At 43.4% G+C, this 15,138-nt stretch overlaps 2 protein-coding genes across 5 annotated transcripts in view; one reads left to right on the top strand and one right to left on the bottom strand.

Annotated features, from left to right (window-relative positions):
- On the top strand, positions 1 to 9,727 carry PDZK1 (PDZ domain containing 1). 3 transcript variants are annotated; one of them, XM_039383351.1, is made up of 9 exons: positions 1 to 26; positions 2,410 to 2,621; positions 2,934 to 3,183; positions 4,118 to 4,254; positions 5,490 to 5,685; positions 5,937 to 6,133; positions 6,639 to 6,833; positions 7,604 to 7,770; positions 8,887 to 9,727. In XM_039383351.1, the coding sequence occupies exons 2-9, from the start codon at positions 2,412 to 2,414 to the stop codon at positions 9,110 to 9,112; spliced, it is 1,578 nt and encodes a 525-aa protein (XP_039239285.1). In that variant the 5' UTR covers positions 1 to 26; positions 2,410 to 2,411; the 3' UTR covers positions 9,113 to 9,727. The 3 variants fall into 3 exon arrangements, with proteins under 3 accessions (XP_039239285.1, XP_039239284.1, XP_039239286.1); XM_039383350.1 differs by lacking the exon at positions 1 to 26 and adding an exon at positions 1,626 to 1,831; XM_039383352.1 differs by lacking the exon at positions 1 to 26 and adding an exon at positions 1,626 to 1,831 and having other exon boundaries at positions 7,604 to 7,903; positions 8,887 to 8,978.
- GPR89B (G protein-coupled receptor 89B) overlaps positions 8,082 to 15,138 on the bottom strand; it is a 20,014-nt gene continuing 12,957 nt past the window's right edge. For both annotated transcript variants that reach the window (XM_027719157.2, XM_039383353.1), the window contains exons 8-14: positions 14,836 to 14,945; positions 13,301 to 13,389; positions 12,819 to 12,911; positions 12,368 to 12,463; positions 11,708 to 11,797; positions 10,987 to 11,052; positions 8,082 to 10,823 (exon numbers count right to left, since the gene is read on the bottom strand). In XM_027719157.2, coding sequence (XP_027574958.1) covers positions 10,617 to 10,823; positions 10,987 to 11,052; positions 11,708 to 11,797; positions 12,368 to 12,463; positions 12,819 to 12,911; positions 13,301 to 13,389; positions 14,836 to 14,945 — 751 coding nt within the window. In that variant the 3' untranslated portion in view covers positions 8,082 to 10,616. The remainder of the gene's footprint in view (positions 10,824 to 10,986; positions 11,053 to 11,707; positions 11,798 to 12,367; positions 12,464 to 12,818; positions 12,912 to 13,300; positions 13,390 to 14,835; positions 14,946 to 15,138) is intronic.

The raw sequence follows: 15,138 nt of genomic DNA on the forward strand, positions 1-15,138 counted from the left end.
GAAGGCTACTTTACCCAGATACACAGGTAAGAAATTTCTTTTTGCCTAAATCCCTCTTCCCTTAGAAAACTCCTTCTTACAATCCAAATAACTTTGCATGTAAAGCTTTCATGGGTTAAAAGGAGTAGTATGCAGTGCACTGTAACCTTCCCTTCCTTCCTAAATATGGAGAAATAATCTTTCCCATAAAAGCCTACTGTTTCTTCAGCTTTGTGTAGCACTGGTTTTGCATGTTAATTTCAGAAATTAGCACAGGTTCCCAGTATTTATCAAGAAAAACTGCTTTGAATTGTACTTGCAATCAATACAGTCTGATGTGTTCCAAACAACGTTCAAATAATAGGATAGTTCACCCCTTTATGGAGTTTCTATCACAGAATGATTTGACTGCCAGCACATCTAAAAAACTGACTTCTGTCAGTAAAGAGAGGCAGAAAAAAAAATATCTTTCCAGTAGAATACAAACCAACTTTGTTAATTACCTGGACTTTCCAACTGGAAGAAGTTGTCTTCGTTTGTCTCATTCTCCTGTCCTCGTGGGTCTTTGGGAGGAGTTCCTAAGACAACTATTTTTGGAGGTGTCCCTGGTCACACCTGTTGTTTACTTTCAGTACAAGGTATTCCTGCATGATACATTTCACCCAAAACAGAGTTTCATTACAACATAAAACCATGCCAGATTTTAGGTGGGAAGGGAGTTTTGCAGGTTGTCTGGTCCAATGCCCCATAGAAAACAGGCCCATAGATCAGGTTGCTCAGGGTCCAATCCAGGTATCTCAAGGAAAAGATTTCACAGCCTCTGTGGGCACCTGTTCTAGCAGTACCTGACAGCCCCCAAGAGGAAAGGCTGTCCTCATGGCTATCTAGTTGGAATTTCTCTTGCTGCAGCCTGTGTCTGCTGCCTCTCATCCCACCACTGTTAACTTCCCAGAAGAGTCTGGCTGTGTTCTCTACTCAATCCCATTAGGCAGCTGGAGGAGGGCAGTAAGATCTTTCCTTTACTTTCTCTTCCCAAGACTGAACAAACTCAGCTGTCTCAGTCTCCTTAAACATGGTGTGCTCCAAAACCTAATTCCTTCCTCAGGACTAGTTCCAATATGTCAATAACCTGGGGAGACCAAAACTGGAGACAGTACCCACATGTGGTCTCCCAGGTGCCAAAGAGAAGGGAACAGTCCCTTCCATTGACCTGCTGGCTACATTCTGACACCACTCAGTGCAAAGATGATGCTCTTCAAAGGTTCACCACGGACTCATGTCCAACTTGGGCACTTGGGTGCTGTCCAGCAATGCTGCCTTCTGGCCAGCCAGCACACAGCCAGCTGCTTGTGAGCAGACAGCTGTGCACGGTCCAGATACAGATTTATTTCTCTTTTTTGCCTGTCACAGAGCCAGTCCATTCCTCATGTAAAGTTATCAAGGTCATCAGGTATCATAAAAATCAGCACATCCACCCTCCGATGCAAACCCTGCACACATTAACAGTAACGCTCCAGTTGCAAGGCCTTTTCTTGAAACCTGAGTTTGTTTAGTTGGTATAACTAAGAACAGGAAAGCCTGGTTACAACAAGGAGGCCCTTCCTTGATCCCACCTGCTCATCCATCTGCAGGGGTTGCCTGGAGAAGTTGTGGAGTCTCAGTCCTTGAAGACTTACAGAAGAGAGCTGGGCCCGTTCAGCCTGGAGAAGGGAAGGCTCAGGGGAAGCTTCCTAATGCACAAAAGTACCTGAAGGAGGGTGCAAAGATTATGGAGCTGGGATTTTTTCAGTGGCGCCCAGGATAAGAGGTGATGGGCACAAACTGCAACACAGGAAGCTCCACCTGAATGAATGTAAGGACACTATTTTTACTGTGAGAGTGACTGAGCACTGGCATAGGTTGCCCAGAGAGGTAGTGGAGCCTCCCTCCTTGGGAGATATTCAAAGTCATCTGGATTGTCTGGACTTTGTCTTTGGGAACTGGTTGTAGGTGGCCCTGTTTGAGCTGGGAGGTCAGACCACACATCCTGCAGAGCTCCCTTCCAACCCTGACCAGTCTGCAATTCTGTGAAATTCCATTTTGCCACATAAATTTCCTACAGTGGTCTGGTATTTGTAACACTTAATGCAAGTACTAAATCCTCACCTCAATTTTCACTATGTTTTCACAGGCAGACTTTTTGTTTTTCAATTAGGCAACTTGCTTAACTTCATTTGATATAGGGAGACAAGAAAAGAAGAGGGAGAGGGAAAAGGGATTGGTTTCTTCTCCCAGGCCTTGTTAACTAACTTCAGCTTTGCACAGCTGGATTTCTTGGGAAACAAAATCCCAAGAATTCTGAAGCAAACTCTCTCAACGCATATTTAGAGGGAACATATAGGTAAGCTTACTGTTTTTGCTTACGCATATCTTTTCCACCATGTCTGGCAGAGATGACTTCTGTGCTCCAGCCCCGAGAATGCAAAGTGACCAAGAAGCCCCAGAAGATCTACGGATTCTTCCTGCGCCTTGAGAGAGACACGGCAGGGCACATCATCCGCAACGTGGAACAGAACAGTCCAGCTGAACAGGCTGGCTTGAAGGATGGAGACAGAGTTCTCAGGGTCAATGGTGTGTTTGTAGACAAGGAGGAACACGCACAGGTACATCCCTGGGATCCACGCTACCCCACGCTGCCCCCGTCACCCAGGCCCACGGCCACTTCTGTGAAGCTTTCTCTTCCAGTTTTTATGCCTTCTTTGGGTAGGAAATCCAAGAGCTGAGTCAACTGCTCTGAGGATCCCCCTGCATCACTCACTACTCACCACGGCCATGAAATGTCTCTGGGGGGCCTCCACAGTGCATAAGCCGGGGAATAAGACAACAAAAACAGCAGACAGTGCAGCCCTTCCTGGGGACAACTTTCAGTTCAACCACTCTAGTGCCTGCTTGTCATTTCCCCTTGTCCACTACAGGTGGTGGAGTTAATAAAAAACAGTGGGAATTCCGTTGTACTTCTCGTTCTGGATGACACATCCTATCACAAGGCACAAAAGGAGGGAGTGAACTTGGAAGAGCTGGGTCAAAAGGCATCAACAGGACAGCAGCAGGAGCAGTCCCCACCATCCACGGCCAACAGAGGAACCAGTGCAGTTCCACAACCCCGGCTCTGCTACCTAGCGAAGGAGGAGAAAGGCTATGGCTTCTCCCTGAAAACCACAGAAGGTGAGAGCCTTGGGAGAAGAGATGGGAGACAGAGATAGATAGGTAGGTAGATAGATAGATAGGCAGGCAGACAGACAGATATTTGGCAGCAGGGACAGAAGCAAACACAATTAACACAGGAGGGCTAATAGAGACACACAAACTGTTCTTACTACCAGAAAGCAAGCGAGAAGCTGCAAGATGAGTTCAGATTCATCTCTGTACAGCATATGCAGTGAAAGGTTTTTGGAGGACCGTGCTTCTTACTGGGTGGAGAAAAGATGAAAAAAAAGAGAGATAGAAATAATAAGCTATTTTCTGCTTGTTATTTAAGCCCACTTAACAAAACCAAGTTTGCAGTCCCTGCTGAAATACCAGATACATACTTAACATGCTATGTTAAGTCCTGTTCCTTTCCCTCAAATCACCTCAGACAAGGTTCTAGGTAGCTGCAAGAAACACTTTTCCTGATTTGGAAGTTATTTCATTATTTTTGAACCTCTTCCACATAAGCCTTTCTTCCAAGGCCAGTCAACAAAATGGGGAAGTCCTCTGGAAAGTATCACCTCTAAAGAGCATGTTTTGGAATGCAGTCTAACTGAAAGACCTAAAAGCAGCTCCTCTCTCCAAAATTATGAGGGACTTGGGTGGGGGCAGGAATCAGATACCTTTCAGATATCTCAATCAGCCTGCCTGCACTCTTGGTAGGGAAATAAACAACTGCTTGGGCTGCAGATAGTGAATAAATGTCTCCCTCTCTCCAATGGAAGTGATTTTTCCAAGACAGAGTAAGAGACAAGGGTGTATCTGTGTGGAATGTTTGTGGTGCCACTGTGATCAGCGTGTAAGCAGAGACCAAGAGTCTCTGAGGACATCAGTGCTGAGTTTCCTTAACCATTAAATTCAGGCATATTGCAGTGACTTACCCTGTGTAATGAGTTTTCATCTATTTTAGGACAGAAGGGGTTGTTCATAGTGGAGCTTTCACCAGAAGGAGCAGCTGCAAAGGCTGGTGTCCAAAATAACGATCGCCTGATTGAAATCAATGGGGAAAACGTGGAAAATTACACACACGAGGAAGTGGTGGAAAAGGTATTGATTCATCTTCTGTTCTGGCCTACTTTCACAGCAACCTGTCAGGGCTACTGAGGAGGCAGGTCTGGCCCATTTGAACGCTTCACAGCACATCTTGGGAGCTGCTGTTCCTGTATCATCAATGCAGCAGCGCAGCTCTGGCTTTGGCTCTGTCATCAAGCAGCCTCTCAAACTGCTTCTCAGCGAATACTGCCATCAAGACAGGCCAAAGAATTTCAAATAACAGAACCACACCGCTGCCAGGAACCCTGTTAAATAAATCATGCTCTGTTCCTAGAAGTCCTGGAAATGCTTCCAATGGCAAGAGGGCAGTGTGGTTTTCAGGGCAGGAAGAGGGAAACTCTCTGAGGATGCAGTCAGCATGGAACAGGGAAAAATTCATAATTTTAGACAGTAGCTCCTTTCTCCTGTTAAGAAGTCCAAAAACTAATGAAAATTACTGTGCAACAGCTTTCAATAACCGGCCTCAGCTGCAAAGAACGTTGCTAATGAAGCTTCCAGCTTTCCACTATTGGCACTGCCAAAACACAGCTGGAGCTCAAGAGATTTCAGAGAGCCATGAGACAGGCAGCACATACTCTGGCATTCCAGCATCATTCAGTGCACACAACTCATGGAACTGTGCAACACCCAAGTTTTGTTGAGCTATTGCAACATCAGCAGCAGACTGACCTCGGTTAAGATGAGTAAAAAGGGCACCCGTTAGAGTAGAAAGGATTAGGAGAAGGATGGACTTGGAGTGGTTGAACAGACAAAAAAAATATATATATATAAAAAAATCCAAACCTCAGAATCAGTAAAGGAGACAGAAAAGGACCAAAAGTAACAGAAACTTGACTCTTGTCACTGTAATCTAAAATAGTGGTATAGGTGTTATGATAAGTGTATGTTGTAGAATTTCACGTAGCCAAGCACTATCTCCCGAGGCTCACTGGATTCTACAGCCCTGTATGCCACCCTCATGGCCCTCTACGGGTCCCTGTAGGTCACAAACACAGTATGAAATACAGAAAATTTCCTCATGCATTACATGTCCAGGATTTCATCATGGCCCAAATTTCTGACTGGAAGTGTGGGGGGGGTAAAAATCAACTTATAGTAGCATGGCCTACCCCTTACAGCTCGTTCATCAGCAGCACCCCCACACACCATGTGTCAGAATACCAAAGTATCTACAGTTCCCACATGCTGTTGAAGGGGTGACATCTGAGACTGTACATGTACTATCACAGGTAAAGAAGTCTGAAAATCATGTTATGTTTCTACTTTCAAATGAAGAAACAGACCGCTATTTCACAAGCCAGAAGAAGGTACTGAGCAAAGAGAGCGCCAGCCTAGGACTGCTTCCCCTCAGACCACGGCTCATCGAGATCCAGAAGGGGAAGAGCGGTTACGGATTTTACCTACGGATGGAACAAAACACTGGTGGTAAGAACCAAGTTAACACACAGGCCGTGACATTTGATACACAGTTTCTTCCTGTACAGTGTTTGCAGGCTTCATTTTCTTTGGCTTCAGACTGGTCGCCCGGCAGAAATCCCCCACGGACACGTTCCACAGGGAATTGGTCTCAACCCGAAGCGCCTTTCTGACAATTCGCCTTTGCCACGCGTTTTAATGTCTTCCAACTCACCGAGCTGCTCCTTCACATCAATCTTTCTTCCCTTCTCTGCTCTTAGACCACGTCATCAAGGACGTAAATCCCGGGAGCCCGGCGGCCGGGGCGGGTATCAAAGACGATGACATCTTAGTGGCCGTCAACGGAGAGCAAGTGGATGGTCTGGACCACGAGAGTGTAGTGGGAAAAATCAAGCAGTCTGAGGCAAAAACCACACTGCTGGTCGTGGATAAGGAAACTGATGCCATGTATAAACTGGTAAGAAAATGCAAACTACTGCTAAGAATTGGTAATTTATCATCATCGAGAGACGTATGCAGCAATGAAACAGCCAACCTGCTCTGACAGACACTTCTTCAACTTGCAGGAAGTCTCTAAGATATACCCCATATTTCAGCAACTCTCCTAGCATTATACAGGAAGTCTAACTAAATACCAAATTTTTGGCCTCTTCACGATTTTTATAGACACTACTGGGACAATTCTAAATTCAAACACACCACAAGAAAAGTTAGTTTGCTGTTAAGACAGCAAATTCAGAGCTACATGGCTGTATATTTATAACTGGGTAACAAAATTCCCTTCCCACATAGATCAACACTGTAGCTTCCCATTCTGCCAGAAATCAGTAGGGAAGAGTTCTTCAGCACAGCTCAAATCTGTCATTAACAAAGTTTCAAACAAAACCTGTCGAGCATGAGAGCCTGAAACAGATTTCACAACAGAAGTTTTTATGTTTAGTTTTATTTGTCACTTTTTTCAGGCTCAAATTTCCCCCTTCTCATACTACTACAAAGCACAAGATTCAACTCCAGCTAAAGTGGAAGAAAGAGTGGAGTTGCACACTGAGCACAGAGTGAACCACAAGCCAAGAATCTGCAAGATGGTGAAAGGGCCTAGTGGATTTGGCTTCAGCTTAAACATGATCAAGAACAAGCCTGGACTGTTCATCAGTGAGGTACTAATGAAGAAGGAAGCGCAAGGAAAAGCTCGAGTAGTCTGTCAGACAGCTTCCTCCCTTCCATCCTGCAGATAAATATAAGAAAAGCCACAAAAATCTCTTCTCCAGTGCTCTCAGATAAGAGCTATACTTCTCCTTAAGTCACAGTGACATTTCTGGCCTAACAGAAAAAATAAGCACCAGGAGATTCCTCATTCTAGACATCCAGAGGGAAGGGGAATCCAGTTTTTGCTTTTGCATAATTTTTTGCTTTTATTCCTGAGGCAGGCACACTAAAATTAGTATTTCTGACTGTAGAACATCTTAATTACAGCAGAGACACCTTTGCCCCCCCCGCCCACCTTCTCTGAATTCCACAGCTGGTGAAAGTCAAAATTCTGCAGTCTCAAATTACATCTGTGACTTGGAGTTCCACTCATCACTAAGGAATCTGTGAAACGTAGTAAAGTTAACTTCAAAGTTATTGGACAGAGACCTGCAAACAGTAAGAAAACTGTTTTTCCACTCGTCTTCATGGTTCTACCATGTCACATTTCTATAATGCAAATCTATCAAAATCAAGATGCATCCTAAAATCTCAAACTGAGGACTCCATGTTTATTATGTTTAGGCCCATTGCCCCTCCAAATTCATTCCTGCCCCACGATTCTCCCCTTCCCCATGCTTATTTCACCATCCTGTAAGGAAAGCAGCAGCACAGCAGTGTAGCTAACCCTCAGTTGTTAATGCATCTTTCCAAATTTTATGCTTTGAACTTGCCTCTGCAGGTAAAAAACCACGGGCCAGCCGACAGGGCAGGGGTAGAAAACAACGACTTCTTGGTGGAAGTGAACGGAGTGAACGTGATCAGCGACCCCTACAACGAAGTGGTGGCAAGAATCCAAAACAGTGGTGACAGACTAACACTGCTGGTGTGCAGCAAAGATGCTTACAGGTACTTCCAGGGCCAGAACATTCCCATCACAGCCTCGATGGCAGAGCCAGCCCATGACACTCCCGAACCTCCTGCTTACACAGAAAACCATCTGTCAGAGCCAGAGAGAAACTCACCTGAACCAAGGGAAAGGGTGAGTGATACCGCATTAAGCAGATGCTGAGGAATCACATAGGGGATAGGAAAACAGCTTTTTTCAGGTAGTGTATTTTTCCTGAGCTAGGAATTTTAACTTGAGCCTGGATTTTTGCAAGTTGTTAAAAGAGAAACTGCTAATTATCATAAACAACTCTTCCCTTCCCCACACATAATACAGGTGAGTATCTTTAATGGAAGATTAAATCACACAAAGAATGCACATACCAGAAATTTTATGGAACAAGATAATCCAAACATGGTAATCCTTAACGATGACGGGAAACAGGCAATACAATTGTGGAAGAGCAGGAAGAAGTGCTTAAATACATCAAAAACATTAAAAACTTTTTGTGAAAATCAGGTAGAATATTTCAAAGTTGATCATTTTGGAGAAGGAACAGCAACTGATAGATTATGATGACATTTTCTAGAGAATGTGTTGATTTGCAATTATTTTACTCATTTCATGCCGTTAGAAAGAATCTGAAGCATGACAGAAGTCAGGAAAGCAGGAAGGTATTTCTTCTCCAAGCAGTCACTTTTAACCCTCCGTGTGGTCAGTCTTAAATATTTAAATGCTTGTTTTCTGATCATGCAGAAGGGACAGACAAGGAAGAATAAGACCAATACTGTCACCCGTTCATTTTTCATTAGCCCTGTCTGCAAGTGTCCAGCTACACGTTTTTTCAAGAATTTCTTAGTCCCCAAGCTGCATTTTGCAGGTCTGAAGTTAGCACCACTTTTGTGTTCAAATTCAGCAGATACAGGAATTCAACAAGAATCCTCCAAATTTCCCTCTAAATGTACTTAACCAAAAAAGCCCTTCGACAAGAAAAATTATATTTGTTGGCTCGTTCTGCCATCTAAACAAATATGTGATTAGTGCAAATGAAAACAGGAGTCCTTCAGAGCACTGCAGACTATCAACCATGTTTACAAACTGAAAATAATCAGAACACATTTGTTACTCCTCTGCAGGCAGACTCATCCTCCTCTTCACAATCAGCTGCCTCCACAAGAGCTGCCAGTTACAACGAGGACGACACAAAGTTGTGAGGAGACAGCAACAACAACAAAAAAGAAACCACCTGAATCTTTTTTCAGTAATTTTTTGCTACTACACCTCCCAGAACTTGGCTATTCCAAGGAGTGCCATGCCTGTAAAGGACTGCAGTCTCTTCCTGAAATAAACACTTCAGTGTAACTTGCATCCATTTAACACCCTGCAATTGTACTTCATTGGCTTTCTGCCCTGTAAAGTGGGCAGTTACTCACTTAGTGATAAAAAGGCTTAAATAACTACAAGGATATAATTAAGGACTGCAGAAGATGGAAACGTTTTATAGATTTGTAAGTATCTCAGCCTTTTAAAGATAAGCTCTTAATAAAGAGCAACTGATTTCTCCCCAGCTCCCAGGAGAGGCAGCTCTCCCCCTAATCCAAGTCCATCAACTCAATCTCAGTGGCAACTCTTTGCTGTACTTCCAGCAGTACAACTGCTGTGAAGTGGCACAAGCCAATGTACTCTGTGCATTATGCTCCTTTTTCCTGCTAACACTGCAGAAATTCCTTTCAAACACTAAGCTCACTTTGTAATTCATAACTCAAGATTGTTAAGCACTGTTCTCTCTCCTCTGCTGTGGATCATGGTGGTTAGAAGAGCACAACATAATTCAGTTGTGCAGGTTTGTCTAACCCCAAGTCAACACCACATTGACTTGGATGTGACACAAATGGTTCTGTAACACTGCTGCTGTTATACTTTGCTTCCTTGCTGTACACCAAAGACAATACAGAAATAAACTGTTTAGAGTGGTTATTTTTTCCCTCTCCAGATCTTACTCTTACTCCCTATGATTTATGTTCCAGAACAATTACAAAACAAACAAAGCCCAGGAGAGTGGCTGTGGGAACCTACAAGTTTAAGTCACATGGATAAAATTTGTAACATACAACATAAATAAGACATGGCTGTGGTCTTTGACTTCACACTGAACTGCAGCAAAGAGGAATCCAGAGCCTCAGTTACATTTATGCAGAGACAGGAAAGAAAGTTGAGACTCAGCAAGAGAAAGCTGATCTCCAGCTCCTAAGGACAGCAGGCACTAATGATACACACCAGCACACACTCCAGACAGAAATGGAGTGAAATCCTCTCCACTTCTGCCAGGTAGTAAATCCTAACCACTTTCTAGCTGGCATCCAGCCAAATCTTAGGGACTGACAAAAAAACAACGGTGATGCTTGCGTGAGATATTACAAAAGCTTATTTAATTCCACAGACTCAAACATTCAATTCCAGGATTGCCGTCCTCTGAATCCCAATTATGAACCGATTTTCAAAAGAAAAATCACATTTCCTTGGTGCCTTCTATGAAGATGTTGTTCCAACATCTAGAGGTGTTCCCCCAGATAGCCTATCATGCAAGTTCTGATGTCCCTGGGCAGTGGTGCACCAGGGAGTGCCCTTATTGCTTGGCAATGAACTGTCTCACACGTTCAATACGTGCACCCTCTTCCCCTCCAGCTGTAGCACCTTAACAAAACCAGCCACAGAGCTTGATGGTGACATGTATGGAAGTTCAAAGAACCAGTTATGCTGCTGGAACACACAAAAGAGTCCTGGTTCTCTTCACGTTGTGCAGTCCACAGGAGTTGCAGCAGTGCAGCTGAAAGGACAGAGAGCAGTGCGTGGCTGCAGTTCTCACTCAGAGGGCCATGTGCTTTTCTGGGGCTTGTTTGTGAGCTAAATAGAGAAAGAGGATACTGGAGAGGGCACTAACTAGGAATATGACATCAAACCAACGATGGTAGAAGTTGAACTGGAGCTCCCCCAGGACTTCTGTGATGATGGTGCGGTACTCCGGGGGCATGCTCATCCGGATCAGGAGCACCGACGACACAAAGTACATACCCTGCAAATTAACACAGCTAATTAACACAGGGAAAGCAGCTACTGCTTCACAACAGGCTATGTGGCTAAAAGGGGTCAGCACACAAAGACCTTATGACATGTATATGCACACATATATAAATGCATAAATGCACACGGGTGTGCCCGCGGCTCTGCGTACTCACCATTATCTGTGCTAAAAGCAGAACGATGACATTGGAGGACTTGCTGCTGGAAATGGCATAGAAGAACTAGGAAAAAGAAAAAAACAAAACACTGGAAATAAGCAGTCAGATAAATCTGACGTGCCTTAGGACAGCATGAAAGGTACATCCCATTCAATACCTTTTCACTAGGAAAAAAAAAAACAATAAAAAAATACATTCTAGAAGGCTACCTGTATCTTACTTTCATAAACCTGCAGTGTTAAGTCTTAAACATCTCCCAAAGCCAGCTGTGCCATGTGGTATAAGTCACAGCACAATATATAGAGAAGTTTAAGCTTAGATATCAAAGGTCAGGTCAAGACATTGAGTCACATGTTTCTTGAGTTAATCCCTTTCCAGTCCTACCAGCAGCTCAAATTAAGTAATCCAAATGCTTTTAATCACCATCTCATCAACCTTACTGATACGTCTCGGTTACAGCAGCATTTTGAACCCTTGCTTACATTTAACATCTTATTTAACATTTGCATATCTCTTCCTGACAGTCATAACTGAGACTGAGTGGGGAAATTTACTGCAAAAGGTATTTTTCCTACCTTCCTCCTGCTGCAAGTACTTATATTCAGACATTTAAATATAAATGTATTTTCAAAGTTTACACAGTATTTGTCCCATCTACAGGTGAAGATCTGATAATGGATTTCCAGATCTAAAACCACTTAAGAGCCCTGGTTCTTACCTTTGTAAGTGTGATTAACAACCCTCTAATAGAGGTAACAATGATTATCCCAACAAGAATAAAGGAAATGTGCTGAGACCAGAATTTGACCTGTATCAAAAAGAAGAATACAGTTAAAACTTTAGAGCTAACCCCATTGACACCACACTGTATAGCTGCCAATTCTTCAGGGTCTTTGTATTTCCTAATGTACAGATATCCATTGTAGACAGGTTTATATAACAGACATTTTCACAAACCTATTAGCAACGGTTTACTCCAAACACACAAGAAAAACAGATTTAGCTTACACCAACAACAAAGAACCCCATTCTCACAGGGAGATATTTCAAAAGTGTAAATGACAGAACACCCGTTTGCATAAGCAATCAAAATTACTCTGTAGCTGATATGTATTAATCTAAGCAAGTTGTCTAAAGTGACTCCATTTCTCCAAAACATAAAAAGCTAATCAATGCCTCTCTGGCAAGACCACATCACCATCTCAGCATAGAGTCAGTGTGAAAGGAACGTTCATGGTGCATTTTCCCTTCCTCTTCAATAAGTCAAAAGCCAAAGACACATTCCCAGAGTCCATCACCTTCTCCCTGTCAGCAGTATGATTTTATTTGGATAAGATATGAACTGCTGAAAAGGCTGTCAGAATTAGTAAAGACTCACATCAAACTGGATTCCCAGGTAATTTACAGTGATCTCAATTCCTCTTGTGACTGGATCAGTCTTCCCCACACGGTCAAACACAATATTGATGGTTGCCTGCGAGAAAGAGATTGGATTTACCTTCAAACAAAAAGACAAAAGCATTTCTCTCTGTCACAGTGAGACAAATTCATGGCTTAGGTTGTATCACTGAGGAAAGGGGCAGGGCGTGGTCGGATTGTCTAAGAAGGTGCAAAATGCACACTTGTAAGACTTGCTTGTCTAATGCCAAATGTCTGCACAGAAAGACAGATCCAGAGCTTTATTTCAGCCAAGGGCCAGTTTCTTTCAGAACTTCCAGAAGCCCAATTTTAAGGAAACTAAGAGCATTACTTAACGAACTGCACGTATCGCACAAGCTATGCAGGGTATGACATAAGTCCACATAAAATGCAATAAAACGTTTACATACCATGAAGATTTTCCAGACACAATAGATGGAGAAAAAATAACCCATAAAGTTGAAGTATTTTCCCTGGAAAGTTTTGGAATACTCTATTCTCTCCTGGAAAACACAAAAGGAGGGAAGGGAACAGAACACAAAAAAATACATCATTTTCACAATCACTCAAAACATAAAATTCTAATGGAGCACTGATAGTAGCAAACATAGCCCTACCTTCTACACCTTTAATTCAAATGTTACTGAACTCATAAGTGTTAATTCAGAAGCTTCTGAATGGCTACTAGGGATATGGGGCAGACTCCAGGACGTATCAGAACTGGAAGGAAACTGTCCTCTAGACCCAAAGCTAAAGAAACATATCCTCACTCCGCTGTATTACAATATTTCAACATTTACCTGTCGAACAGACTTCAATCTCTGTAGCACACATTCTCTTTCAAACTACTCTGACCTCCCAACACCCATCTGGGCAGTTATTTGCTGTGTACCTTTGTTGCATGCAAGTCAGCAGTTTCCAGAAAAAGCTGCCGACTCAATTCTTCCAGGGCATCCACTTCTTGCTGGATAAGGGACAGATCTGGCAAACCAGCATAGTCAAGGCTAGAACACATCACATATTCTTAGCTAAAAACAGAACATTCTCCACCTTCAGACCAAGGGCCACATCTAAAGGTTTGATCACTTTTTTGATCCAGATCAGCTTTTTGATTCAGTCTTCATGTTCCTTGTTAACACGGCACCCAAAGAAATCCCAAGGATGTACATATTGCACACTGTTCCAGTTTAAGAAGGTAGGCAGTACACACTATTTAGGCAGTCATGCAACAAACTCTTTATTTCCCTGCCTGGGGAACACATCACAGAATAGAACCAGAGCTCTCAAAGGCTGCTGCTCAGTGTCCCTTGTCACTGAAGTGCATCCCACAGTATGTCACACTCACATCAGTTTCATAAACAGAACTGCTGAGTAACTGCCCCAAGAGATTAGTGGTTACTACAAAGAGCCAAATTCTGACTTTAACAGCTAGTGGGAAAGAAGAGGAAGAAGAATCCTCAGTCTTAAATATGCAAACTGCACACTTCAAGTGATCTGACAGAAATCATTGGTAAGTAACTAAGTTAGATAAATACAGCCCCTTGTCTATTCCCTTTTCTCCTTCTACTCCTTTCTCCTGGGTAGAACAACTTCCATTCACCTGTTCCTATCCAGCACAGGATGCAGCAGAACAGAAAGCTGACTCTCACATCAGTGATGTGATGGGGCAGATGGCTGCAGTGTCACACCAGAGATGATCAGAGGGCTGGAGCACCTCCTAGAAGACAGGCTGAGAAAGCTGGGGTTGCTCAGCATTGAAAATGGAAAGCTCCAGGGAGACCTTATAGCAGCCTTTCAGTACCTAAAGGGGCTTCAAGAGAGCTGGAGAGGGACTTTTGATGGGACTTTTGACAAGGGCATATAGTGATAGGACAAGGGGGAATGGCTTCAAACTGAAAGAGGGCAAGATTAGACTGGATATTAGGAAGAAATTCTTCACTGTGACAGCGGTGAGGCACTTTGCCCAGAGAAGTTCTGGATGCCCCATCCCTGGCAGTGTTCAAGGCCAGGCTGGATGGGGCTCTGAGCAACCTGGTCTAGTGGAAGGTGTCCCTGCCACTAGGGGGGCTGAAACCAGATGATCTTTGGGGTCCCTTCCAACCCAGGCCATTCCATGATTCTGTAAGTGTGCACATCTGCCCTCTGATCTGCTGTACACCTCAGTCATGGTCATGCAACAGCACATTCATAGGGCAGGGCAGAAACACACAACTTCTGCCTGTGTCTAAGTAAAACCGTGTCCAAGAAGCCCAGGCCAAAAGGTCAGACAGCACAGTGCTACAGAGCAAACCTCCCAGGAGACATCAGGCTTGAAATGTGTTGAAACACAAATGCTTTGTGACTGTCCCAACTAACCTTCTACCTTTCAAAACAAAGCAAGCTGGATTCACCTCCCAAGGCAGGTGCCAGCATGCAGATGAAGGATACTTTCACTGCCTGGAACAGATGTTGTAACACTCTTTATCATTCCCCAGAAACCAGTGGGTTTGTTATGCACTTCTCCTCTCTGGAACATTGTCCTGTGAGCCACTGCTATCCTGAAAGAACAGAAAACACAAGTCCTTAGGAATGAAGTATTTTTATGAAAAATCACAACAAGAAAAAAGAAAAAAATTCACCAGTTTCTTAAAAGACAGTGCTAAACTAAATTCACTGCAAACAGATGCCCTCTTTTTTTCCCTCTAAGCACCAACCTTGCCACATAAAATTATCCTGATTAGCTCTGGAGTT

This window comes from Pipra filicauda, unplaced genomic scaffold (genome assembly GCF_003945595.2).
Source record: "Pipra filicauda isolate LSUMZ 115617 unplaced genomic scaffold, ASM394559v2 scaffold306_size1276767_pilon, whole genome shotgun sequence".
Lineage (NCBI taxonomy): Eukaryota > Metazoa > Chordata > Aves > Passeriformes > Pipridae > Pipra > Pipra filicauda.

Coding starts and splice junctions, on each gene's coding strand:
- PDZK1 (XM_039383351.1), top strand. CDS start 2,412: ATGACTTCTGTGCTCCAGCCCCGAGAATGCAAAGTGACCAAGAAGCCC. Junction 2,622..2,933: donor ACAAGGAGGAACACGCACAG/GTACATCCCTGG, acceptor TGTCCACTACAG/GTGGTGGAGTTAATAAAAAA. Junction 4,255..5,489: donor ACGAGGAAGTGGTGGAAAAG/GTATTGATTCAT, acceptor GTACTATCACAG/GTAAAGAAGTCTGAAAATCA.